The 25,500-nt window shown below is 50.4% G+C and overlaps 11 protein-coding genes across 11 annotated transcripts; 5 read left to right on the forward strand and 6 right to left on the reverse strand.

The window, feature by feature from the left end:
* Positions 1-595: 595 nt before the first annotated feature.
* COCCADRAFT_29052 (uncharacterized protein) lies at positions 596-2,227 on the reverse strand (the record flags this gene model as incomplete). Its single annotated transcript, XM_007717541.1, has 3 exons — positions 596-1,009; positions 1,067-1,384; positions 1,436-2,227. The coding sequence occupies 3 exons, from the start codon at positions 2,225-2,227 to the stop codon at positions 596-598; spliced, it is 1,524 nt and encodes a 507-aa protein (XP_007715731.1).
* Positions 2,228-3,406: 1,179 nt separating this feature from the next.
* Positions 3,407-4,525, forward strand: COCCADRAFT_29053 (uncharacterized protein; the record flags this gene model as incomplete). Its single annotated transcript, XM_007717542.1, has 1 exon — positions 3,407-4,525. The coding sequence occupies one exon, from the start codon at positions 3,407-3,409 to the stop codon at positions 4,523-4,525; it is 1,119 nt and encodes a 372-aa protein (XP_007715732.1).
* Positions 4,526-5,050: 525 nt separating this feature from the next.
* Positions 5,051-5,254, forward strand: COCCADRAFT_105112 (uncharacterized protein; the record flags this gene model as incomplete). Its single annotated transcript, XM_007717551.1, has 1 exon — positions 5,051-5,254. One exon carries the CDS (start codon positions 5,051-5,053, stop codon positions 5,252-5,254), a length of 204 nt encoding a protein of 67 aa, XP_007715741.1.
* Positions 5,255-5,718: 464 nt separating this feature from the next.
* On the reverse strand, positions 5,719-7,453 carry COCCADRAFT_7910 (uncharacterized protein; the record flags this gene model as incomplete). Its single annotated transcript, XM_007717536.1, has 2 exons — positions 5,719-7,156; positions 7,209-7,453. The coding sequence occupies 2 exons, from the start codon at positions 7,451-7,453 to the stop codon at positions 5,719-5,721; spliced, it is 1,683 nt and encodes a 560-aa protein (XP_007715726.1).
* Positions 7,454-8,660: 1,207 nt separating this feature from the next.
* Positions 8,661-9,994, forward strand: COCCADRAFT_39742 (uncharacterized protein; the record flags this gene model as incomplete). The annotated part of the gene is made up of 9 exons (XM_007717552.1): positions 8,661-8,808; positions 8,863-8,888; positions 8,942-8,978; positions 9,030-9,100; positions 9,151-9,173; positions 9,227-9,386; positions 9,438-9,538; positions 9,626-9,900; positions 9,942-9,994. The coding sequence occupies 9 exons, from the start codon at positions 8,661-8,663 to the stop codon at positions 9,992-9,994; spliced, it is 894 nt and encodes a 297-aa protein (XP_007715742.1).
* A 1,310-nt stretch (positions 9,995-11,304) lies between these two features.
* Positions 11,305-12,310, reverse strand: COCCADRAFT_105127 (uncharacterized protein; the record flags this gene model as incomplete). Its single annotated transcript, XM_007717553.1, has 3 exons — positions 11,305-11,382; positions 11,435-11,940; positions 11,992-12,310. The coding sequence occupies 3 exons, from the start codon at positions 12,308-12,310 to the stop codon at positions 11,305-11,307; spliced, it is 903 nt and encodes a 300-aa protein (XP_007715743.1).
* A 1,590-nt stretch (positions 12,311-13,900) lies between these two features.
* Positions 13,901-14,236, reverse strand: COCCADRAFT_105131 (uncharacterized protein; the record flags this gene model as incomplete). The annotated part of the gene is made up of 1 exon (XM_007717554.1): positions 13,901-14,236. A coding segment is annotated over one exon (336 nt), but the record flags the coding sequence as incomplete, so codon positions are not given.
* A 300-nt stretch (positions 14,237-14,536) lies between these two features.
* Positions 14,537-15,643, forward strand: COCCADRAFT_105129 (uncharacterized protein; the record flags this gene model as incomplete). Its single annotated transcript, XM_007717555.1, has 3 exons — positions 14,537-14,686; positions 14,743-15,029; positions 15,091-15,643. The coding sequence occupies 3 exons, from the start codon at positions 14,537-14,539 to the stop codon at positions 15,641-15,643; spliced, it is 990 nt and encodes a 329-aa protein (XP_007715745.1).
* Positions 15,644-16,208: 565 nt separating this feature from the next.
* COCCADRAFT_39745 (uncharacterized protein) lies at positions 16,209-16,817 on the reverse strand (the record flags this gene model as incomplete). Its single annotated transcript, XM_007717556.1, has 1 exon — positions 16,209-16,817. One exon carries the CDS (start codon positions 16,815-16,817, stop codon positions 16,209-16,211), a length of 609 nt encoding a protein of 202 aa, XP_007715746.1.
* Positions 16,818-17,209: 392 nt separating this feature from the next.
* On the reverse strand, positions 17,210-20,997 carry COCCADRAFT_105158 (uncharacterized protein; the record flags this gene model as incomplete). Its single annotated transcript, XM_007717557.1, has 6 exons — positions 17,210-17,775; positions 17,828-18,338; positions 18,745-19,133; positions 19,192-20,442; positions 20,492-20,609; positions 20,662-20,997. 6 exons carry the CDS (start codon positions 20,995-20,997, stop codon positions 17,210-17,212), a joined length of 3,171 nt encoding a protein of 1,056 aa, XP_007715747.1.
* A 2,829-nt stretch (positions 20,998-23,826) lies between these two features.
* Positions 23,827-25,242, forward strand: COCCADRAFT_7917 (glycoside hydrolase family 5 protein; the record flags this gene model as incomplete). The annotated part of the gene is made up of 2 exons (XM_007717537.1): positions 23,827-24,366; positions 24,421-25,242. 2 exons carry the CDS (start codon positions 23,827-23,829, stop codon positions 25,240-25,242), a joined length of 1,362 nt encoding a protein of 453 aa, XP_007715727.1.
* Between the last annotated feature and the right edge of the window lie 258 nt (positions 25,243-25,500).

The following is a 25,500-nucleotide window of genomic DNA, read 5'->3' on the forward strand; positions in this document are numbered from 1 at the left end:
ACTATCACATGTTAATGTACTATCATTTCGGGTGTTCTAGTTGTAAGCAAGCCAAATGTTTGGTAGTCAAAATAGACATGTTTGAAATTATATTTACAGATTAATTACATCAGGCTTTTCATATAAGCCTATCACGTAGACATGAGGATGTTTGTGTGGATTTTCTCGTCCCTCATTCTCTAATATAAAGCGTTCGTACTTGTCTCAAAAAGACTATACTCCTACTATGCTTTTCTGTCCCCATATGATCCTCGTCAATTTCAGTTTCAATTGACAGAGTGTAAATAGTGGCACCATATAATGCATCGGAACCGGGACTTGGTAGTATAACCGAATTATATAATAGAGAGAATACCAACCGATGAAACTTTTGCCCAGCTGACGCCCTTACATGATATCTCTCCAATATTATCGTTTTGGCTGGATAGCACTATGAAATTAGCAATAGCACTACAGTAATCAAGTGCTCTCTGCCAACTTAGGCAATGACCCAAGATTCATTAAGATTCTACCCATTACTCCCAGATACACCAGAACATAGCATGCCAAGAAAGTTCCCCGTTCAAGTCGTGTCTTCGAACCTGTTTTTGAAGAACTAGTGGCTGGTCTTTTGACGCTTCGACGGCAAACCTTCCTTGATGCCATATTCCTTGCACACGAATTTACGAGATAACTCCCAGACGGCCATCATCTCTGGAGTCATTACGCCCAGTTGGTGTTTCTCAGCCTCAAGCTTCTCTCGCATAGTCTGAGACTTTGTCTCAATCTCAGCTATCTTGCTAACCTTATCTTGATCCTCAACGCTGATCCTTTCTTCGAATGCTCGTCTCTTACGCTCATATTCAGCATCAAACTGCTCCTTTTCTCGATGAAGCTCTTCAAGAGTAGTGATGTGACGGGTTACCTGGGCTGTCATTTCATCGATCTTTTTCTGAAGGTCTTCCCGATCATTGTATGAGGCTGACAGCGACTCGAGGATGGTTTTCATACCTTTGCTAGGCTCCGGAGTCTATGAGAAGTTAGCATATGGTAAGATACACTTATTTTGTGTGGTATTTCGGCGTACATCGGTTTTAGAGACAGATGATTCCTCGGGTTCTTCTGAAAGTTCTTCTGGATCATCTTCAGGAATGAAGGGAGGTTCTTCGCCGACTTCTTCTAGTTGATTTCCTGGAAAGAGGAGAGCGTCTGAATTCGGGTCATCAACCGCGGCAAGCTTACTGGTAGTTACGCTTTTGTTGGCTTCGACTTTGACTGTATCCTGTTCAGTGATAGTGAGCCGCGAACTATGACGCTTCTTGCTCGAACCAACGACTAGAGGTCTACTGGCATCTACGTGGCAGCTGAGTTCGTTCTGGCTGTACATCTGAGCTGTAGGTACAACCTTTACGAAGTTAATAACAGACCGCCGTTACAGAATCGATATTATAGTTACCGGAAAGATTGTTGAGGAGGTGCTTGACATGGCTGGCGATGAGGACTGCGCCCTAGATACATCTATTGCATTCGCGCTCTTATCAACTTGCTTAGGTGTCTTCTCCAAAATCCTACGGCTCTGCTTGGAGATCCTGAACATCTCGCATCCTAGGACTAAGTTTGAACGAAAAACTGAACCAACCACCGGTATTGGAGCCGATAGAGTAATACCTTTGCGAATGAAGAGAGCTTTCAGAACAGCCTTGACTGCGTCAAGCTCGAACTTGCCATCTTTGATAAAGGGCCTCCAAAACTTGTTGGCTTGAAGCATACCATCTGCACAATTGATGTCCTTTGTGTTCATGACAGTATACTTAGTGTTTGCCATACGCTTACCAAACACCATGGACGGCTCAGTATTTTTGAACGAGGGAGAGCGAAGATAGACATAGACCTGGGTTATGTAAACGCTATCTTCCCGATATGTGCCAAATGCAAGCTTGGGTGTGCTGGAACAACGACTCGATGACTTTAGCGAAGGCCTTTCATGAATTTTATCGAAGAGTTTGTCATCTTTAGCTTCAGAAGGGAGATACTGCAAGCTGTCCACTTGCACATCAAGCGATCGGACAAGTTCTTCATACGTGGTGGCACGTGTTTCAATAAAAGGCGAGTTAGTGGTTGGCGTGTATGAGGGGTGTGGGGTTTCTGAACTTGTTAGCGCATCTCCTATGGCTAGCTTTACGTTGATGGGACACGTACTGCGAGAAGGGGTAGAAGGGAAAGGCGTAAGAGGAAAATTGTTAGCCATTTTTGCCTGTGTAGTTTGAAAATAAAAGCGCCAAAGAGCTGGAGCCAGAGGTTTGTGAATTGATAGTGGTGTATCAGCGTAAACAGAGAACTAGCGAGGAGCAAACGCTAGCTACGACGAGGTCACGCTATAGGTACCAAGTGCGAGAATCCTTCAATATGGTACCCGAATAGGTAAAAGTGAAGGTAGGTGAAATCGCGAGTGTTCAGGCAACAGAAATAAGGGGGGTCAAGGTAAGACCCTAATATCGAGCAAACATATTGCGGACACTGGACAGGTATCACGTGCTGGCTAAAAAGAGGAAGAATTTCGATCAGTAAGTCTCAAGTGATTGATTTACCAACAGAAACAGTGTGTGTTGCTTCCTGCGGGGGAATGTAGAACGAAATCCTATCACTTCTGTTAAAAGCAAGCAGATGTTTGCCACTCGTGCATATTCACTATCGGTCAAGCTATAAGTAGCAAGCAGCAAACTATATATCCATATATGGGACTTGCCACTTCACTTATATCCTCATCTTACTCCTCAAAGAGGCTGTTATCAATGCGCGTCCTGTGTGTTGAGGAAATGAGTGCACTGCAATACCAAGAGGCTATAATGAGACCCGGTCATTACATAGCATGGAATATCATTGTTGACGATATCCTACACTTATAGGGAACCTAATTCATGTAGGTAGAATACTATATCGTTTCTGATTAGTCGTTAGAGCAGGCCGAACTGAAAATTGGCTAGTCACTATGCGCTTTTAGATATTTCTTGCCGGAATATTGATTCATCCAATTGTCAGTATCATGAGACTCTTCCAATATCTATTCAATTAAGAGAGTTCAATACTGGTCACTTCGCATAATCGTGAAGCGATTGTATCGGCGCATAGCAAGTTGCATGGGTAATCACGTGGCAGAGTGCAGTAGTATTCTATTGCTGCACATTTTAGACTGAAACCGTAGTTACGAAGAGTCGTATCTAGATTTTTGTATCAATGCTATAGAGAAAATGCGATTAGTTCGTCATCAATCAAACGTTCTGAATGTGAAGACAGGCGACATGTATGCATTCTTGAATCCTCCGCGCTTTAGCGTGATGCTAGCGTCGATGACGCACTTCAATATGCCACCTCTCTTTAACAGCAGAGCTGCAAACTAACACGATTTCAAATAGGTACAACTCACAGGATGCCTCCAAAGAAGTTGAACAAGGATGGGGATCAGAAGTCGAAGGAGGACGAGAAATCTAACAAACCCACTGTTTCCGATGAAGAAGTCCGCGAGGAATCAGGGAAAGCCGCCAACGCTGCCCTCGCAGCTCAGAAGAAGGCCAAAGAATTGAAGGATGCGGCAGCAGCAGCCGGCAATCCCGAAGAACGAGAGAGATTAACGGAAGAAGCTACGAATGCCGAGATTGAAGCCGAGTCATTTGGAAAAACAGCAAAGTACCTACGCTCAGGCGCATTTCAGGGCATGGCTATGGGTACAGGTCTTGGTGTTGCACCAGGAGCAACTTTGGGAGCAATCAGTGGGACCTTAGTCGGAGGTATTTCGTCGACGCTACTGGGTGGACTGGGCGCCGGTATAGGTGGCGTTACAGGGGCAATTCATGGACCTTTTGTGAACATGGGAAAAGTAGCAGGAAAAGGGATGAAAAAGCTGACGAGCTTTCTACCGGAATGGGCAGCGAGCGAGGAGCAAAAGAGGACATTGGAAAAGATGGTTAGCCAGGCCAAAGACGAAGAGATGCCTGGTGCTGAGGAGCTCGAGAAGTTCAAAAGCGAGGGCGGTGGGCGTCAGCTGGATGAAGGGTGGCTGCAGAACGCAAAGGGCATGCTTCCAAAACAAGAGGATGTCTCGAATGCAGCCAAAGCGGGTGCACAGGCAACCAGTGGTGAATCAGTACCGGAGTCTAAGGACGGCACATCCGAGCAGCAGCCGCATGAAGGCTCGGCCCAGACGGATGGTCCTCAAGGTCGTAAAAAGCCACGCAAACTGAACTCTAGGCCGACCGATGTCAGCAATCGAGTGCCAGATACGGACGGCAATGACAATACGAAGGATGAGCCAACTCAAAGCAAGCAAGGGTCAGACGCACACAAAGAAGGAGAGACGGATGAGCGAACGAAGAGACTCAACCAGCGCGAGGCTGACCTGAACCGTAAAGAAGCTGAGCTGGAACAGAGGGAAAAGGCGTTGGAGAAGCGTGAGAAAGAACTTGAGTCCAGATCGACTAGCCAGGGCCCAGAGCACTCAACCACATCGGAACCGAAAGGACATCCCCGCAAACTCGAAACTAGATCTTGAAATCACCATGCTTTGCTTCGTAAATGTCTCAAGAAGCTGTCTCGACTATGCGGGAACATGCCCCGTTATGATATTGAGATGGCCACTACATAAGACCTAAACAGAGGTCTTGGTGGAAGCCTTGGGCAAATACAATAATCAAACTCATTCAATATGGCCCAGTAATTTCGCCTACACTCAACCGTGCCTTGGCCTCTACTCAGCGTCAGATCCACACCATTCCCTACAAGCACCCGCTCGCCACGCAACGACACGGCACCCTCCGCCCAATGCACCACTAGAAACTTACGATCTCAAGCAGCACAGCGGGTCGGGAACTCCCCATCGCACGTTCTATCTCTATTGGAGTGTGAAGCCCACCTAGTCTCCATCTGAGCCACTGCGCTTCCCATCCACGACTACTTACACTAATGCAGGGAAAACACCGCCCACCTCCGGCACATGTCCTGTCTACCGCATAGTTTAAGTAACGGTAGCAGCTTTGAGGCGCAGAACAACAAGTCAGGGTCACAGAATCAATAGCACATGGCGCATCGCCTAAGTGACATTTGTCCGAGCCTTACTGCGCGGATGCGTCGCTGTCTAATCTTAGTCGGGAAGCTGCGCAGGAACACGGCTGCTAGTGTGCAGATGATAGCTCGGCCCGCGAGTCAGCGGAGTATGCTCGCTTCGGTTGGGTTGGGCCGACTGCCCACTGCTGGGCGATGGAATCGGGTGCATTCGATCTAGATTACGTGTGAAATAATCTTGTACTGTAGAAATATAAAGGGACTAAGAATCGAGACTTCCATCGAATAAGAAATCACCGTTTCTGTTCAATTCACCAATTGGGCTTGTGGTTTAGTGGTATAATACTCCCTTAGCATGGGAGTGGTCCGGGGTTCGATTCCCCGCGAGTCCATCTTTTTGTATTTTTGCCAGAATACTCACAATAATGGTAGTCGTAGTTGCAGTTGGGGGGGGGGTCGATATTTTTTTTGGAGTATGAGTGTGGTACGTGCGCACGCACACTAGTATTAGTGGGAACACTGACTAAGTCTTGTGCACTTTGTAATTTCTCTACGCGCCCTATAATCAATAGATACGGTACACTTACGGTCACGTCACCACGTATTCGAAGATTTACAAAAGGATTTTTGAAACAGTATTAATATTAAATTTGATCTTATACTCAACTCGACTAGGTCCACTTCTTACGCACGACACATGCGCCCATCAGTCTTAACCGACCACGCCTCGCTGCCAACACCCACGGTAGCATAAAACAAGCCCTGGGGATCCCACTTCTTCTTGATCCCCAACAACTTCTGATAGTTGGTTCCCCAGAACGTGTCCTGGAAGTTGGGCTGACGGAAATCCGCCTCGTTAACATACGAACCGCTGCCCGGTGTCGCCTTCTCAACCAGTGGGATAACCTCGTTGGTCATCTTGTTCTGGACCTCAAAGGCTTCAGACCACGGCGCGGTGAAGTTCCATGGAAGGGTAAGTGTAGCGTGGACGATGGCCTTGCGCCATGCGGGATGAACCGAGGTGGTCTTGTCGGAACCAAAAGGTGCGACGTTGGTACCCACACCGATCCACGTTACGCCCTTCTCAATGATGGCTTGCCATGTAGGTGCGATGCTGGCGACGACAGCACGAGGGATGAGACGTGTGCCGTACTGAGCGATGCCGACTTGGATGTTGCCGAGGGGAAGGGGTCCAAAGTACTTGTCGTAGTGCTCGTAGTAGGTGTTGAAGGCGGAGTAGGAGACAGTGTGAGTGACATTTAGAGAGGTGAGCTTTGCGACAAAGGGAGCCATGATGGTCTTGACCTGATCTTCGGTCTTGTTGTAGGCGCTGAGTGGCGCGATGGAGAAGAAGCCAGTGGTGAAGTAGTGGACTACCATTGCGCCAGCGTCGACCATGCCGGGGAGCTCCTCGTGGAAGGCTTGGATGCCGCTGTAGAAGGTGTCTTTGCTCATGTCTTTGGCGAAGAAGGAGAGCGAGGCACCGCCGAAGACGGCCTCCTTGTAGGCCTTCACGGTCATGGAGACGACGATGCCGTAGGTGCTGCCGCCGCCGCCCTTGAGGGCCCAGTACAGATCTGGGTTCTCGCGTGGGCTGGCATTGACAAGCTTAGCGCCAGCGGTCACAACTTGGAATTCAAGAGCATTGTCGACGGCAAGGCCAAAGCTGGTGCTGACGGCTGAGTGACCTCCACCTTGGGTGTAGCCACCCGCGACACCGACAGTGGGACATTCACCTCCAACAGTGACTAGTCCGCGGTCTCGGGCAGCAGCCATCAGCTCGAATCCCTGGACACCAGCACCAATCTTAAAAGCTGGGCCAGTGTATTCGGCGCTCTGGTAGTTGGGGACATAGGTGATGCTCTTGAGATAATGGGTCCACACTGCCAAAGCCCCTGCGCCGGTAGAGCGGCCAAGGTAGTCATGGCCAGTGTTACGGATGACCAGCCGAATGTTCTTCTGAGTGGCATAGTTTACTGCATTCTGAATGTCTAGAGGGCCCGAGGCATTCACAGCATACCGAACATAGTTACCCAACTCACACGGGCGGTCACGCGGCTGAAACGGATCGCAGCTCTGGTTTGCGAAGAAGGGCGCCATTACTGAAGAGGAAGACTCGTAACTGGACCGGAGTAAGTGCGTGTATTCTTGAAACATGGGGTAAGATTGCATACTGAATCTTCTCCGTCTGCCATTGGCTCTTCAAACTCTCGCACTTTGCGCTGTCGAAAGCCGATCCGTGACATGGTGATCCAAGGGGCACAGTAGCAACGAGTCGTCCGCCCACGGTTCTGTTAAAAGCAGTCCAGTCAGACTGCGCTGGCCAGTTCTTGTCACCAGGGAACGTCTTGCAAGTGGCGGCGACACTGTAGGCAGATGCAAGGCCATCGATCGCGAGGGCAAAGCTTAGGAACCGCATCTTGAAAGGCTAGTATCTAACAGAGGGTGCCGATCAACACGAGTGCTGCACAGCAGCCAGCTCATTATAAGAAAAGGCCTACAAGGCTTGTAGGCCTTACTCTCTGGCGAGACCCAGAACTAAGCATGGCTATGGCACGGCAATGGGTTAGTAGTGTCCGGCGGTGTGGGTCCCCTTGCCCGCAACCACCACCACGTGTGCCGGCCGTTGCCAAAGACGCTGGCACCTATCTCTGAACCCAACCCTGGGTTTCCTTCGAGTAAAGGGCTTCCATTCCATGGAGGATTCGGAATCCTGTGAGCAAAGCCTCCCGGCATATTCAACTTCCGCACCAAACCCGTGGTTCTCCCTGGCGTGACAGCAATCCCCCAGGGTCAATGCAACCACCCATGTGCGTACGTACCACCCATGCCAAATAATTGCGCCGAGAAGAAATCAGGGACCTCTGCATACCTTAACCGCATCAAGCTGTTGGCTTAACCGCCACCCCCGTCCGTGTACTAAGGGACGGGTCGGCGCCATTTTTTTTTTATTTTCTCTAGGCGAGTATGTAGGAGACCATCAAGGAAGAATATGCTCGTTATTCGTTCCAGGCCGCATCAGCCCTAGGAGTGACCTTCCGTTTTGTAGGTGCGCCGCTTGGTTTACTAGGTCTTACGGCTTTCGCCCCGGACAATAGTACGTTGTCTTAGCGGGCACAGAGGAAGGGCGGGATTATCCGGGTTTCGCGGCGCCCATTGTAGGACTTTTGCGTGCACGGTATGTACACTATCCTGGATAGGCGGCTACAGGGCCCTTGTTCGACAAGCGTGTCTGAGGCTCACGGGGTGGTATCCTCTGTAAGTGGGCATAGTAGCGATGACATGTCGATATCGAAGGGTACACATGTGCGTTAGTGTTTATGTGTGTGCTATGACGAACAGGTCTCGGTGAGACTCTCGTCGTAATATCCAGGCAAGTGGTCTGCTTGTGCATGTGTAGTCTGTAGAAGCAGTTGGGCACCCCCGGCTCTCCACGTCAAAGCTTGCTGCTGGCGGACATTTCACGATCCGTAGGAGCATGAAGCCCTTGTCGTGCGGTGCTATAGGCTGTGGGGGTATCGTTCGAAACAACTAGTCAAAGCGGGTTGCCGGCTCTTATGTTGACGTGGATTCCCACCGAGAGAGGTGTACAGAGTATCTACGTACAGAACGTGTATTTCGTCACAATGGGCTGGGCCTATAATACTCCTGAGAGCGCTGTTAATAATGGCTCGCACATTACGAGTGTGGCCATTGTATTTACAGTGGCATCACTGTTGGTGTTGTCACTTCGGTTCTACGTCCGAGGGTGGATGATCAAGACGATCGGAGCGGGTACGTATGACAGACTTGAACTTGCCGGTCATGGCTAACGGTAACGATCGACAGATGACTATGTTTTGGCCTTTAGCTGGGTAAGTAATGTCGATCGGGTGTCTATCATGGGATTGGGTCTGACAGGTAACAGGTAGCGTGTTGCGGTTTCGCTGTCGTCACCATCCTGCGTAAGTCTGTCTTGCACACTACACAGTGCTATGACTAACAACACTATCCAGAGACAAAATGGGGACTTGGACTAAAAAATGTCCAAGATATGCCTGATCAAAACCTCTTCAATTTCGGACTGGCAAGTAAACGCCTCACTGTACTTTGTGGGCTCTTCGCTAACTGACACAGTTGCAATACATTGGCGCGCCATTGTAAGTCTACGAGTTCTGTTCTCACTCAAATCAATCACTAACGATATCATCAGCTACATAACAAGCATAACGACCTTCAAAATTAGTCTAATGTTAACCTACCTCCGCTTCATGCCCAAGGGCGCAGCACGCACCGCAACAATCGTAGTAATAGTGCTCTGCATCCTCTTCCACCTTGCTTTCCTCACCATCCAGATCAACCTATGCCAACCGGTACGTCGTCTCCTCCATCCTCCTTCAAACCCCCTACTTACCCCCTTCTAGATCTCCATGCAATGGGACCGCACCATAACGGGCACCTGTCTCCCCGCCGTCCCCTTCTACACCACCACCTCCTCCCTGACCATAACCTTTGACGTTGTCGTGTAAGTTTCCCTCTCTTCTTCCTCTTCCCCCGACCCGACCCCTCCCATTCCACCCTCCAAAAAAACCCCTCTTCTAACACACACCAGCATGTTCCTCCCCTTCCCCGTCCTCCTCGCCTCGCGCATCCAAAACCGCAAAAAAGTCGTCCTCCTCGGCCTCCTCGCCCTCGGCACCTTCATCACCATAATCCAAGTAATCCGCATCCAAACCATCCGCTCTTTGACCAACTACCTCGATTCCGCGGGTGTCATAATGTGGTCGAGTGTCGAAAACAATCTCGGCGTCATCGTCGCTTCCATACCGACGCTAGCGCCGCTATTTACCTTCTTTGTGGATAAGACGGTGAAGAGCTCCGAGAGAAGCTCGAGGGGGAAGGCGCTGTATGCGCTTAGGTCGACCAAGGGGACAGCCAGGCAGGGGTCTGTGCCGTTGGGGAGTGGGGTGCATGGGGGTGAGGATGCGGAGGGGGATAGGGGGAGTGAAGAGGCGATTTGGGGGAGGGAAGGCGGGATTGCGATGAAGACGGAGGTTAGAGTTGAGTCGAGGCCGGTTGGAATGGGCATATAAAGGATGGGGGGTGTCGGACGTAGGCTGGTTACCAAAAAAGGGGTGGGGGGATGAGATGGGGAAAGTGTTTTGTGACGATGGGAAATGAAAATTTGCGGGTTGTATGAGGGTTTACTCTGTATTTGGCTTTGATATCCCCCTCGGTTTTGTATTGTAGCAAACTATGTTATGGTTTTTTTTCGAGCACACTTGTTTGCAGTGCGGGTTTGCTGGGGCGAAAATCACTGGTCTTTGGGGTTGAATTATGCGCTCAAGGAACTGTTTATCCGATAACTCAGGAAAACCAACACCAGGAGTTCGATTGCTCCGCTGCAAAAATCTCCAATAATACAGCTACATAATGTTGCAACATTTTTACCCGCCGATCAGCCACTAGTGCATTTGTTCGTTCTTTCTGCCCCAACGACGATAGTCGCACTATTTCTTATTGCAATGTTTCGAGTGCATTACCTTCTTGACATGACAGCACGTTGAACGTTGTATGATAGGCGGATATGTTGCAGGGACAGGGCTTGTTGGCGGTCAAGCACGGACACATATAGGGTTGTTATAGCGATTCGGTTGCAGATCCTGGGCGATAATACGCCCACGGATATGTTTGCCATGGCCAATCGGGGGAGAGTGGGGTATGTGGGTATGGTATTGATGCGTGTTGCTGGTGTTTATTGTAGTTGAAGTAAGGGAGAGGGACGATTGTGAAATTGCGAGGGGTCGAAGAGGGAGTATCATGAATGTTATAGGGGTTGGGAGTTGTCGCCCTGTAATGCTACGGGACTTTTTTTCCCAATGTAGTGCAAACAATTTTCATAAATGTTTGAGCGAAGCACTACAAGCCGAACCAAATAAATGCTTTGTTTGAGGGTTTGAGATATTGCGCCTGATACTTATTGTTGGTATTGTTGGTTTGGTGTGAGAACTGTGCCGCAGATCAAGTCTGCCCACAGAATGAGTAGCTGAGAAACACACTTCTCTCGGCGGAGATACTCACTACCTAGCGATTCACTGCAGTTTGAGTTGATGGAGAAGAGCTGTCGTCCAAAGAAAAGAGAAGGAAGTGTCTGAATTGGGGCCAGCGAGCAAATTTCGTACTAAGATAGGGGTGAAAACGTGAAAGTGATAACTTTTTGTATAGGTTGGTAGGTCGTGTGAAGCCTGCATACAGAAACAGTGTTTGAACATGAGAAGAAGCAACATGAATTTATAAGGGCATTATCGGTGGAACAACTACTTTCGGGGCAGCACCTCTTCCCACCGCAGAACTGTATCCTCTGGCAATCTGTCGTAATCTCAGTTTCTATCGCACTTACATATGAAGAAACACTACCTACTTCGTCAAAATTTGTGCTAGATCTAAACACACCACCGCAGGTTTCCGGTCCGGTATTCCAATATAGCTGCCTCAACCAAGCATGCAGGCAGGGATAGTCGCGGCGAATCATTCTTAGATTGCACTTGAAGAAGGGGTAATACGCCACGTCGAATCGTATCAGTGTCGTGAAAAGATATATGTCCGACTCGGTAATGTGTTGTCCGAAAAGATAGGGATGGTGCTGAGGTTGTGAGAGATGGATTTCAAGACGATCCAAGGTCTGGAAGAGCTGTCGTAGGTGCTCATTGTATGATTGCACAGATGATGCAAAACCGATCTTGTACACGCCATTGTTTACCGTGTCGTACATCCAGGAGTTTAGAGCGTCGATTTCAGGAACGATGTGTGATGGTCTGAAGGCTGAAATGCCTTTGTTCGCCTCACGTTGCTCGGGCGGCAGGAGAGCGTCAAAGCCGTCGATTAGCATGCGAGCGATATCTGTGCTTTCGTTGTTGACAGCAGTGCCTGGGCGTGATCAGACTGGTTCTATTTGCTGCAATATCAAAGTCGGTTTACCATGCTTCTTGTCCCACAACAGCGGAACAGTTACCCTCCCGTCATAATTGGGGTCTGCCTTCTGGTAAATCTCTTTCAAGGTCTTGACGCCGTATATGGGGTCTTTGCTGGGTCCGCTTCGCCCTGAAAACGACCAGCCATGGACTACATCTCGATCATCCACTTCCACCAGCTCAACAATGTCCTCGAGCTTCTTCAGCACACGGACGATGATGGATCGGTGGGCCCAGGGACAGATGTAGTTGATGTACAAGACATAGCGACCCTTTTCGACAGGGAAGCGATCAGAGGGAATAGTATGGCGGAAACTGGAAGCCATCTGGCTGCGAATGTGAGAGAAGTTTGCTCAAGTCACCACGCGATAGGCCTTGTTGTTTTGATCAGAGATTTGGAAAAAAAAAGGCTTGAACATGTCCTGTGAGAACAAGTGAAATACAAGCCGACGCTCTGCTGAGGTATTGGTACATTTTGCTCAGATTGAATTAATGATTACAAAACATCAAATGGTCTTGGACTGCAGGGGTAATAATGATTAGTATGAGCTACTGCGCGCGAGCGGCTACTTTTCCAAGTGGGGAAAGGCGCCAAGTAGATGCTCGGGTACGATAGACGTTATAGTAGGGCCTTGTATCGACCGAGACGTTGTAGCCTTTCTGATGGCGTTCACAAAACGTCGCGGGTGATGTATGGTGGACAATTGCATCTTGAACGTGTAATGGTGCCGAGCCACGTGGGTGGAGGGGGAATGACAGGGGTGGCCTGAACCGAGACGAACAGGAACTTTGGGTCACGTCGGGCTTCGTTCATACTGATGCACCGTCTCCCTGCATTGCATGTGCACGCATACACACACTCGCGTGACAATGTGCTGCCACGACTTTGTTTGTTGAGTGATTGGCTCTTCTCGCTCTTTCAGGATGCATGCTACCGGCGCTGCAGCAGACTTGATGAGTTGTGCAATGTCGCGGAATCCGTGGAACACAGCGCATCTTGTTCGCGATGCGCATTTCCCGAAAGAAACCTAGGCAGCAAAAGCACGCCAACTAATCACCAGGGCATCAGGCTGAAGGGCGCATGAGTTTCTTCCTCGTGTGCCTCCTAAACAGATGCCAATATCGATTTTATCAGTCATCGCATATGCAGAGGTTAACGTCGGACCACGACGCGACTGGTTTGCCGACTAGGGCATGCAGTTGGACAGCATGATGACAGTGACGCCAGTCGATAGCAGAATGCCTTTTTTCCGAACTAACAAAGGGATTGTGGACTGTCTGAGCTCATACATGACAAGTCGAGACATCAGGGGCGGGATTTGTGCGTGTGTTTTGGCAGCGATTCCAGCCTCGCTTACAGGCAATAGTGGGAGCCGGCGGAGGGAGTGACTTGCTAGCTCCAGGAGATGGTAGGCGGCGCGAAGACGTTTGGTTCAGGGCCAGATCCAGACCCAGGGTTAATTGATTCAACGCTGCGGTGCCAAGTGTCGTTGTATCGAAAGCCATCTCAACCAATCATGATGATAACCACGGTTGCCGGTGAGAAATGCGATGGCTTGGGCTGCAGCTGCAGCCGTTACCTGAGCTGATGTTGTATCGTAGTAGTAGTAAATAGCAGAGAGGCGATGCGAAGGCTGCGTTGTGGCGGTGCTGAAGCAGCGTCGTCCCATGTCTTATGGGCCGATTGGCGTGCGCCACATGCGCCTCGCCCGCCTGCCCGCCTGCCCACCTGCCCAACTACAATACACTACCCACTCACCGCTGATCTCGTGGACACTCTGCCAGAATATTGTCAAAGTGAGTGAGCAAAAGAAAAAAGCAGCCCTCACCAGAGCATGTGACCGAATGCGGCGACAGGGCCCTCTGCTGTCTCTGCAGGAACATGTGGCCCATCTGCGGTCGTCGTCATGGCAGCGTCATCGCACCGACGGCCAGGAACGACCTTTTCTTTTTTGTCCGTCAAGCGTAAGCGGCTCGCTCTCTTTCATACTGCTATTAATAGGGCTGGATGGCGGCGGGCCCAAGGCAAAGTAACAAAGGGACCCAAGGTGCGTTGCCCGGTTAGACAGCAACCCTGCATCTGTAGCCGTAGCCGGCAGACGTCGCGTAGTGGGGACGCGCCTGGCAACAGTGGTGGATCCCCCAAGCTGAGGCTGAGACTTTGCATGTGTCTCACAACCAGAGCCTCGCAATCCCAATCTCCTGTCGCTGCCCCTCGCTCTGTACGCCGACTCCTGACCACAGTCTTTACATCCATCTCCATCGTCTCCTGCCTGTCCGCTTTCCTACCGCTCCTGTTCACCGTTCGGGCCAGACGAGCCGCACAAGACAAAGCCGCTCGCAACTACTCGGGTCCCACCGCCGGCCTTTCCGACCGCCGTACCCACGTATTCCGCCGCCACAGGGCTGACTGACTTAGTTCCGTTGTGTTTACAGCCTGTTGTGTTTACAGCCTGGCCTCCCCTCCTTCCTTCAGCAAAGGCGACGGCGATAGTACCAGCGACAGACCTCTGTAGTAGCTTCCACCACCCACACCCCACACATACCACAAGATGCGGATACCACAGTCGTATATCCAGAAATGCAAGGTCGTAGCACACTGTTTCCAGGCCGTCTTCGTCTTTGTCGCAGCATGCTTGACCATAGCCGTCATGACCAAGGATGGAGACATCGGAGGAGGTACTAGGTACTTCTTCATAATGGTTAGTTGGATTCGACACCACCCCTGAGACTCGGCCTGACAATACCCAAAAAATAGTGCTTTCTTTCCATACCAGCCATCATCTACCTCACAATGGTGCCCATGTGGTCCCGTGCCCAAAAGTTTGCTTCGGCCTACGCCTTCCTCGCTGTCGACGTCCTGTACACAATTCTCTGGTTTGCCGCCTTTATTTCAGTCGCCATGTGGAACTCCGAGGGTATCAAGGAAGGCGCCGCAAAGGCAAAGGTCCCAGACGACAAGCGCAACTGTACAACCTTTATCTACGGCGACGAGGCAAAGTGCAAGGTCAGCAAGGCAGCTGTCGGCGTCGGTGTCATGGTCTTGTAAGTAGCAGTAGCACCAGCTCCCACACATTCCCCACCCAGACTAACACCACCCCACTAGCCTCTTCTTCGCCCTCACCACCGGTATCTCAGGCTACTACCTGCACAAGTTCCTCCGCGAAGGCGTAATGCCTTACCAATCCTCGTCCTCAAACCCACACTACGCCTCAGGCGATTCGGCCTACAACAACCCCAAAGACGCCGCCTGGTCCACCGAAATCGAAACCGCCCACGGCCGCAACTCCTCCGACTCGCTCGACCAGCGCACCGAACACGGCGGCAACCAGCAAGAAGACGAATACGCTCTGCTCCACTCCACCGAAACAGACGAAGGACGCCACCCGGGCCGCCCGCTTAGCTGGGGCGAGGATAGAAATGGCATGTATGGCCCTGGCGCCGGACGAACTGCACCCCCATACGCAGATTACAGCACCCACAGCAGAGGTCCCAGCGTTGTCGCTGGCGCCGACGCACTCAGTCCTAGTGGATATGAAGAGTACAGGAGCCAGACTACGCCGGGCCTGGCACCATTTACGGGCCTCAGTGGCATAGATAGACAGCCTAGTCATACGGGGAGCGGATACAGTTTTAGCGGCGGACCGGAACGGGTGTAACAATTGCAATTTTCTTTTCTTGCATTCTGGAATCAAGTTCATTAAAAAAAAGGGGGGGGGATTTGGCAAATTCTTTGGTTTTCCAGCGGATCTTTTGGTTACGTGGCATTGTTTAGCGATTTGAATTTCTTCTTGTTGTGCTAGGAGGGAGGGATATGTGTGTTTTTTGGCCAGTAAGATGTGGAGGGAGGAGGATATGTGCATTGTTGTTACATGGAGGTTTCGCTCCTTTTGATGGGTTTATGTGTATGCGATTTAGCGATGTCTCTCTGCTATCTCTTTTTTGACTCTCTGGCGTTTTTTTGGCACTGAAGAATAGATACGTATCGTATGTATGTAAAACGGACTTTTTTTGTCTGATGAGGTGTATGAATTACCGTGTGAATTGTATGTGTATACGTGAGTTGAAATAAAAAACGGTGCATAAGCATCATACAACAAATACATGCACAGTAGAACAAAAAAAGGGAAACCTATCCTCCCACTCCAAACGCCCACCAAATGCCATTCTCCCCCACAACATCATCCCACTCTCACACATACACACACACACACACACACACATCTAAGCCTTCCCCCTAATCCTCCTCTCAATCTCCTCCTTCAAACTCACAAGATCCTGCTCCGTAGCCTCAAACTCCAGTCCCTGCTTCACCCACGTCTCCGCCTCCTCGAGCCGACCCATTTCAAGCAAACACTTGCCCCTCCTCCACCACGCCTTCGCATTCCCCACTTTCTTCATCTCAACAGACGCTTCGGCGTCTATCGCGCCCTCGGCCCACTTCTGCTGCGCCATGTTGGCTTGCGCGCGGTTACTCAGGAGTCCCGACACTTCTTCGCGGACGAGGCCAGACGGCTCCCACGCCGGACGCGCGAGCGCCATGTCGATGGCTAGCGTGTACATCTTCGCGGCGGCATCGTGGTTGCCTTTGCGGAACTCGGCGTTGCCGTTTTCGCGGAGTTTGCCGATTTGCGCGGAGCGCTTGGGATTGACGGGGACTGGGGGTGGGGGTGTGCCAGTGGGCGTCTCGACGTGCAGGAGGTTGCGGTGGAGGTTATTGAGCGCTTCGAGTTCTTTTTCCACCACGTTGCTGGTGTTTTGGGGGGCGATGATCGAGTGTGTTGCGGGGTCGAGTTGGAGCGGGAGGAGGGTGAAAGTGTCGAGGGATTCCATGGTGAGATTTTTGATGCTTTCTTTTTCAATTGCAACTGGTAAAAAAGGAAGGGAGTGAGGTTATGGGTTGTGTGGCCTTTCAAGTTGCGCAAGCGGTGGATGTGTGGAGTACGAGACGATGAGGACAGTTTGGCCCGGGGAACAATTCCTTTATCGATAAGAAGACGCGCTAACACGTGTCTGGAGTGTTTGGATTTGAGTACGTCCATCGTACTGTCTAGCGCTGATCCATGTTCGTATTGTGTTCTCCGCTACTACACATTGATAACAAATAGTTTATTACTATGTAATAACCGTATGTCAGAGCATCATCTACCTGTATAGTGTAGCATCTAGTACAGTACAAATGTAAAACCGCATCGAGTCCGCCAACTTAGCTCGTCGTCCTACGTCTAGTCTTCTTCATGAAATTGCTGCTCATCATCCGTAAAGACCTTGGGAAGGTACAACTTGGTATTCTCATACACCAGAAATGTGACAACCGTAGTCGGAATCACGCGAAGCGTATTGGGAATAACGCCCTTGTAAAATGCCAGGAACCCCTCGTTCTGATACGTCTTCCTCAAGACATCCAGTAGTCCACTATACTGCTGTGCGGCGTTGTACTGTTGCAGTCTCGCCCTGATAGGCTGATATGGATACGTAATGGCACCCGCAAGCAGCTTGCTTCCACCACTCATGTATACGTATTCCCAGTTACTGAGTTTGTCTTGCCCGCCAATGTGTGAGGCTCTTCTCTTCTTCATATTCTCGTAAATGCTGAACTGAACAGCGCCGTGTAGGACACCGAGCGAAGAGGGCAAGAAGCCTGCCCAGAGGCCCTTCAGTCCACGCGTCTCGTATACATGGCGAAGTCCAACGGCCATGGACTTGTATGCGGAAGGATGGTTGGCACCTCGTTCAAGCATACGGGTCTTGACTACCCAGATGGGATTGGTACAAGCGCCGGTGAGCAGACCTAGAACAGGCGGTTAGTTCACACTCGCAGCATACGTAAGATCCAAACGTACCAGCAATGATGCTTGCAGAAAAGAACTCGGCGCTCCCAAGGTGCTCGCCCTTTTGCCGTCTACTCTGGAAAAGTTCTTTCAAGTTTCCGTAGAAAAGAAAATACAGGCCCCATCCGAGACTGTTGCCCAGGAGGTTTGGCCATAGTCCCCTATATAGAGCTCTTACACCACCCTCATCCTTGATCACATTCCGTAGTATGCGAAACGAGTCTCCGGGCCGCGATCTGCTGGTGGTATTGAGCTGGAGGCGATTTTTGAGGAGATCGAGTGGATGCGCCGCGAGGCAGGAAACAACTCCAGCGCTGAAGCCTGCTACACTTTCGATCACCGATGCGGAGAGGGCGCTTTGCGGCGCACTTGATCGCTTGCTGTGGACATCTTGTTCTACTGGTGGGAATGCGCGGGGCATTGCTGGTTTGAGTGATGAATTTGCGATTTCTCCCAGAACATCCTCGGGTACAGGAGGCGACGCTGAAGGTGCTGGATAAGTAGGATGCAAGATGAGGGGTTTCTATGCTATATCATTGCGTCGACGTAGGTCTTTCATTGTCATGTCCGCATTGGCGAACATAGAGGGGAAAAGACGGCGGTGGACTCGGTGAAAGCTTGGGCCCGGCGTCGGAACCAGGGACGTCATCGGCGCATGGCTACCCGTCCCGCGGCCCATGTGCATGCAGCTTGTAGCATGCGATATGCAATCAGGGCTTCCCTGTGAGCTGAGCTAGCATGGTAAGACAGCATTCTGTGATTTAACACGTATCGGTACGACGCTTGGAGCCGAGCCGCGGAGAAAATATCAAACTTATCTCTAGACTATCACAAGACATGTCAAATCCGTAGCATGCTTTTCATTAATGTCATAACATTACATATACACATATCGTAACTCTCCCAGACCTCCAATCTTAGATGCCTACACCGAACTTCTGATCAGAGCAACATGTTGCTGGTGGAGCCTCCGTCTTCTTCTCTTCTCCAAACGCCATTCGACTCAGCTTATCAACAAGTGTATTACCCTGCCTCACTCCGCTTGGTACGCTGCAATAGCTAGGTGGAATATCCAAGCATGGATTGCGGGTAAAGAAGTTGCGAGGTCGCAGTAGTAGTGTCATTGGCTCAGCTGGCATGACGGGGAAATCCTCTGGAGAGGGGAAATGCGTGATACCGAACGTGTGCCACAGGACAACGTCAGTGTTGTCAAGGTTCTCATTCGGGTTCGCTTCAATCCAGGCTGGAATTCCTTGCGAGGGCTCGCCAGAAGTTTGAGGAACATGGCGTCCTGCTGGGTGAATCTGGCTGTCATCATCTAGATAGTACATGTCAGTATCTGCTGCACGTGTTCGGGATGGTACCGAGAAACTTACACTTAGTCACATGCACAGCATGTCTTGCAAACCCTGCCCTCTTCCATACCAAGCTACCAGGCTTCGGTAGCAGCTCCGGGACCTCTCTACTGACTAGCTTGTAGGATACTGGCTTCTTGCTGTATGGGTTCAGCTTGTTGGTGTTGGCCATTTCCCATGTCCGGCTCGTTGCACCGTTATAATCTGTCGCTGCTTGCTCAGGGGTACTGAGTTTCGTCTTCTTTGCGTAAAAGGCGTTGCCATATTTGTTCTCCGCGCTCCCAACCTCTCCGTCGCCTCGTGCCGCATCAACCATAAAGACAGTGTTTTCTGGTCCGTCGATGTTCGGATCAATGCGCATGCAGAAAAGATGCTGGTGGTTGTGTGCATTCACACCTGGATACACTTCTGTGCCCCAGCCCTTGAGATCCTCGCCGGGAAGCATAGCATATGTATTCAAGATACCCGTGAGTTTGATCTCAAGCTGAATAGTTCCGTCCAGGTGGAAGATCCAGTATACACAGTATTCGTAATTTGCAGCAGTGAAGATGTGCGAGATGATCAGCTTGCGCGCTCGGGTTACGGTCACACTGTCGTCGCGGAAATCAGTGTGTTTGAACAGAATACCTGCGTCTTCCTCGTGAATGCAGATGGCATTCTTGATGGTCGTTGACTGACCGGCGCGATTGACAAATGCAGCATCCATGTAGTGGATCGCTCCCTTGCAATCACAACCGAGACTCAACGAGTTCGTCATATAACCACCTCCGTATTCGCCGAGGTCGAAGGCATGTTTGCGCTGATGTGGGTGTTCAGGATTTCCATATGGCACAACCATCTCGGCCAGTGAGAGGCGCCAGAATGTATCACGAACGGTGCCCTTGTCGTTGAATGTGATGTTTGACAGGACTATGCCTTCGCGGTAGTTGAAGCCGATGTGCAACTTCCAGTTGGCCCAGCTGATATACCGTCCGTCCATTTTGAAAGAAACTCCTTCGGGTTGTGTAATGTTGATGGGCTTCAAGTCAGTTTTGAATCCACCCTCCGCCTCGATAGCGGATGCATGGTAATTGTTCGGTGGCGCGCGGTTAAGCGGTCGCCTGACGGGCGGTACATCGATGTGAATGATTTCCTGGGTGTCGGAGTTGTAGATAGGGCAAAAGTCCAGGGGATATGTGTATTGACTATCGTCCGGGTGGGGACGGTAGTACATGAGTGCTTGCTGGAGACGGACCTTTGTGCCAAAGCGCTCATCGTAGCCAATAGTCCATGCTAATATGAATTAGTACAATCTTTCTAATTGATTCGAGGAAAAACCTACGATCACAATACACTTTGTGCATGTCTTCTGGTGGGATACCAATGATACCGCATTGCTCAATGACCTTGGGATCTTTTCGGACAACTGTCTCCACAATCTGTAGGTCTTCCATGGTAATCTGGAGACAGAGTTAACACACTGCGCATCGCCAAATTGATTCGCAGTCTCACCAGTGGTTGCACGTCATCAGTCAATGCCCAGCTAACAATCTTGCCCTCGGTCAAATCCACCTGCCCATCGAGCACTTTGCTACCACGGCCAATGCAAACAACATCAGCAACTCGATGCGGCCGCGGCGTATGGTCAGGATCCTTGATCCATTTCATCATCTCCGCTTTGCGGGGATCCCACAGTGTGATGGCGTTGAAGAAGACATCGTTATGCTCCTTGCGGATGATGGCGACCGCCTGTTCAATCTCCGACTCGCTGAGGGGATCCAAAGGATGGGGAGGGGCCCCAATGCCAGTGATATGAGAGGCAGCCTGCTTCAACCTGTCGAGCGACATGACTTGGTAATTTGGTGATGCTGTGGGAGTTGTGAACAGTTGGTGTTGCTAACAGCTCCTAGGGCTTCGAGGTCGTCTTATAGCATTTGGTTGGACGGATTGGGCGGGGCAACAAGCAATGCATAGCTCCAAGACGCGCAGATCGAAGCCACCAGCTGCTCGCCAATCGTATCATCTCGCAATTCAACTCCGAGCATTTCAACAGTCAAAGCCAGTGTTCACGATCTCGTTATCGACGCGATAAGCAGACATGGCGGGACTGTCGTACCTGTCTTGGTTAGACTGCCCCACTTCTCCACGCACCACCATGTCAAGGTAGTCTGGCTCGCTGCACCATGTGTATCCCAGCATCCGTTTTCGGCCCCTCGTTCGGTCGTCTTTATCGGGTTGCCTGATGTGCCTCGCAAAGTTGGCTTCTATCACAAGTACGACTCGATACACGGGAGCTGTTCACGCGAATAGCATCCTCGGGACAAGAAAGAATTCCGCATCTGGTTGCGAGGACTATATGGCCCGGCTACCAAGCCCTCGGAATCAATTCCGCGTACCCCCCCAGAGCGGAACAAAGTTACTATACAGGGCTCTGTGATGCACATTAACTCATCTCGGATGAAGCGATGTATACCTGGGCCTATTATTCGGGAATGTGCACTCGGGCTATAAGCTAAGCGTACACAAGGTGAGCATTGAAGTGGCCAAGATGTCACAATAGTACCATGGGTCCCCCAAAAGACTTCATTTGCATATGTTTGTTGATTTCTCAATTCTTTATCTATTTTCTTTCCAGGTTCTGGCTTGGAAGCCGCTTCAAATTGGGGCTGGATAGACACGGTGGCGTTTGCTGTCCTCGAAATCACGCCTCTTTCATACCGAATAGCACAAAGTATATCGATTCAACCCAAACAATAAGGGTACTCTGTACTCGAAGGGAGATTTTGGTGACAAAATTGAAGAGTGAATGCACGGCAAGTTGCACTGGTCCTTTTTGATGACAGCGAACAAGGAAGCACGAGACGTTGGATTTACCACTAACGACAGTAGCAGTTTTCTCTGGCAGAACATCATGCGTTTGTGAAATTCATAGTGCGTCCAATGAGCATTGTGCTAGTGAAGGGTTGAGCAACGTCGAAGCTCAGCCTCTAACATCTCGACCAGCAGGTTAGCCGATTGGGTACTAATGCGTCCCCGGCGACTCACTCTGACATCAAGCTCCGGTCTACGATGATAAACATAATGGCTGCTACCCAAGGATTTCGCATGAGTGGACGAAGCCCAATATGCTACTCGATTATTGCCACTGGCTTTGTGCAACAAATAGAGGGAACAACATGATGGCGTAGGTGTTGTCTCGAACCTGTGAACCACATCCCTACTCGGATACTAAGCACTTGTATGAAGGCATACTGAAGGGTTAGAATACTACTCTACATTGAGTTAATACGCCACCCAAAGATTGATACTAACGAAGTTAGTTCGATTGCCAAGGCGAAGCTTAGCACCACGAGATCGTCGTGCGCACACGAGACCAAAATGAAGCCTTTTCAGACGACAAGAGTCACAACACTAAGCATCGTCATCAAAGCTAAGAGTATAAATAAAAGTTCTCACATGACCAGGAGAATGAGCAAGAAAAGTGCGGGGCTGTGGATGATATCGCCCAAGAGTTGTTCAGGCAATACTGGTGTCACGCCTACGCGTGGCCTCGAAGATCGAGCGCTGTTCACTGGACTCACAAGTTCACATTGATGGCTTTACGCAGGATCGTGGTGCTGGTAGCCCTGCTGATTGTAATAATGGCTGTTTCGATTGTCATCGGCGCATCGCAGGATCAAACGACAAAAGCAAGTCAAAACCAAAAAGCATCCCTTTCTGTCACGAAAACAACCCCTTTCGCAATATTCCAGATTCTTCTCTTGCATTAAATTGGCTGAATACACTCGAATGAGACGTCACTTACACAACCCTTATTGGTAGGGATCTACAGAATGGGGTTCAAGGACTTCTGAAGTGTTCAGGTCATCCCCGCCCCAGCCGCTCGAATCTCATTGAGCAGCCCCACTAATTCTTTTTGGAGTTTACAAAGAATCAAGACGCTAGAATTATAGCGTAAGTTCTTCTTCTACCAAATCAGGACTGAGGGTATCCAACTGTCTCAGCAGTCATGAGACACCTAAGCCTTCCCTACGTCTCCTTCTGGTGGTTTTAGGAAGGTCGTCAATCACGGAAAAAGCTAAACATGCCTTCCCCAATCCGCTCACAGTGCAAGAAAGGCAGCAAGTATGAAGAGATATAGCCAAGCCGTTCGAAATTCTGGCCTCGCAGTCCCGTGTCTATAGACACCTGACTTGATTGGCCGTGTAACCTTCATCACTCTCATGAATCTGGGAGTGAATCGCCACATCACGAAGAAAGAAAGTCATCAGGACATGTACCCCGTAGGACACAGTAGCCGCTACTCCTATTTTAGATTAAAATCTTACAGAGCACTCTAAGATGCTCGCACTTGAACCACTACCTAATGTTAGCTGCAGTATGCTTCACTCACACGCTCAGTACTTGAACCAACCAGATACGCCACGAACATGTCGATTCGACGCCCCAGGCGTCAGCCAAGGGGGAAATAGTCGCAGGTTCCGTGGAGTGAATGTGCAGATGGAGCGCCTTCACACCATCTTTTTTTCCATCGGAAATGGTCCGAGCAGTAGATAAATATGCCCTCAAAACCCCGCGCATGACAGTCAGTCAAGGCAGCTCTTCAACTGTCTCGAGTTCAGAAACTCGTCTCCTTCTGTCCCGCGTTTGGGAAACATTGTTTATCCACAGCCCACTATGGTGAGAGGATCTTCACTCCTCACTGCGCTGCTAGCGGCCAGTGCCCACGCTTGGATGCCCGAGCACCGAGAACTCGGTGCCTTTAACAGAACAAGCAATTATCTCTCGAAACGCGCACAAAGCCTTCCTAACTGGAAAGTCCGGGGCGTCAACTTGGGTGGATGGCTGCTCTCGGAGCCATGGATGATGAACGACGAGTGGAAGACCATGGGCTGCGGCAACACTTGCTCTGAATTTGACTGCGTTTCTGCTCTTGGTCAGTCAAAGGCAGATACAGCGTTCAATGATCACTATGCTCGCTGGATTACCCCAAGTATGATTCAGGATATGTACAATGCAGGACTGAACACCATTCGCATCCCAATTGGATACTGGAGCCTCAGGAGCATTGTGGATAGCAGCGAGAAGTTTCCCAAGATGGACTTACAATACCTGGATGCCATTGTTGAAAAGGCTGCCAATCTGGGCATGTTTGTTGTCATGGACCTTCATGGCGCACCAGGAGCTCAGAAGACCTTGGATGCCTTCACTGGCCAGGTATGCTTGTTGAATCCACCTTTTCTGTCTTCCAAGCCCTAACACCAACTTCAGTGCCTTCCAGTCTCCAATCTCCCCGGATTCTTCACACAGTACAACTACGACCGCGCCACTAAATGGCTCGACTGGATGACCCGCCGCATCCACACCAAGCCCGCCTACAAATCCTCCATCGGCATCATCGGGGTCGTCAACGAGCCTCAGACCTCCCGTGACCAAGGCGGGATGCCAAAACAAGAAGTCGACACCCTAACCCAAGTCTACTACCCCCAAGCCCTCAAAGCCGTCCGCGCCGCGGAACAAGCCCTCAACATCCCCGAAACCGAGCGTCTCCACGTGCAATTCATGGACACCCTCTGGGGCGCGGGAAACCCGAAATCGCACCTCCCCGCCAACGCCACCCGAATCGTCTACGACGACCATAACTACATCGGCGGCGCCGTCATCGCCAAAAACCCAGACGCCAAACAAGCAGACTACATGTACTACACCTGTTTCGAAGACGACCGTCTTTCCGACGGCGACACGCCCAAAATGGTGCAAGAATGGAGTTTAACAGTCAAAAACGAGTATTCTGCAGAGTTCGACTGGAAACTGGCTCAGAACGAGGCGTTCTACAAGCAGTGGTTTGTGGCGCAGCAACGGCTTTATGAGCGCACGAATGGGTGGATCTTCTGGTCGTGGAGGACGCAGTTGAACGATCCGCGCTGGGATTATAGTTATCTCGTGTGGAAGAAGTGGGTACCTACAACTGCGGCGGGACTGGATGCGAGTGCCAAGCAGGATGTGTGTGCGGAGTACTTTGGGAACGAGGGTATGATTGCGAAGACGAAGAGGATGACGTTGCGGAAGGGTCGTTCTACTATTCCGCTTTAAATTTTCATCAGGCTGGGCTTGTGTATTTTCTTTTCCTTTTTGTTCTAAATACCCCCTGTTCTGCCCCAATTGTTTTTGTTAAACTGTAGTCGAGATGAGATTGGTATGGTACTTTTCTCTTTAGTGTAGTGTGCGACTCGAGTTATTCGTTCAATGCACAGTGTGATGCTTCAGCTAGCGTCTTGCTGGTAGTAGTCGAGGAGCAAACAAAAGCTTCTGGAAAGGCGCCGTGTAACTATTCTTACAACGTGTTTTGTA

This window comes from Bipolaris zeicola, assembly GCF_000523435.1.
Source record: "Bipolaris zeicola 26-R-13 unplaced genomic scaffold scaffold_184, whole genome shotgun sequence".
NCBI classification, from domain to species: Eukaryota; Fungi; Ascomycota; class Dothideomycetes; order Pleosporales; family Pleosporaceae; genus Bipolaris; species Bipolaris zeicola.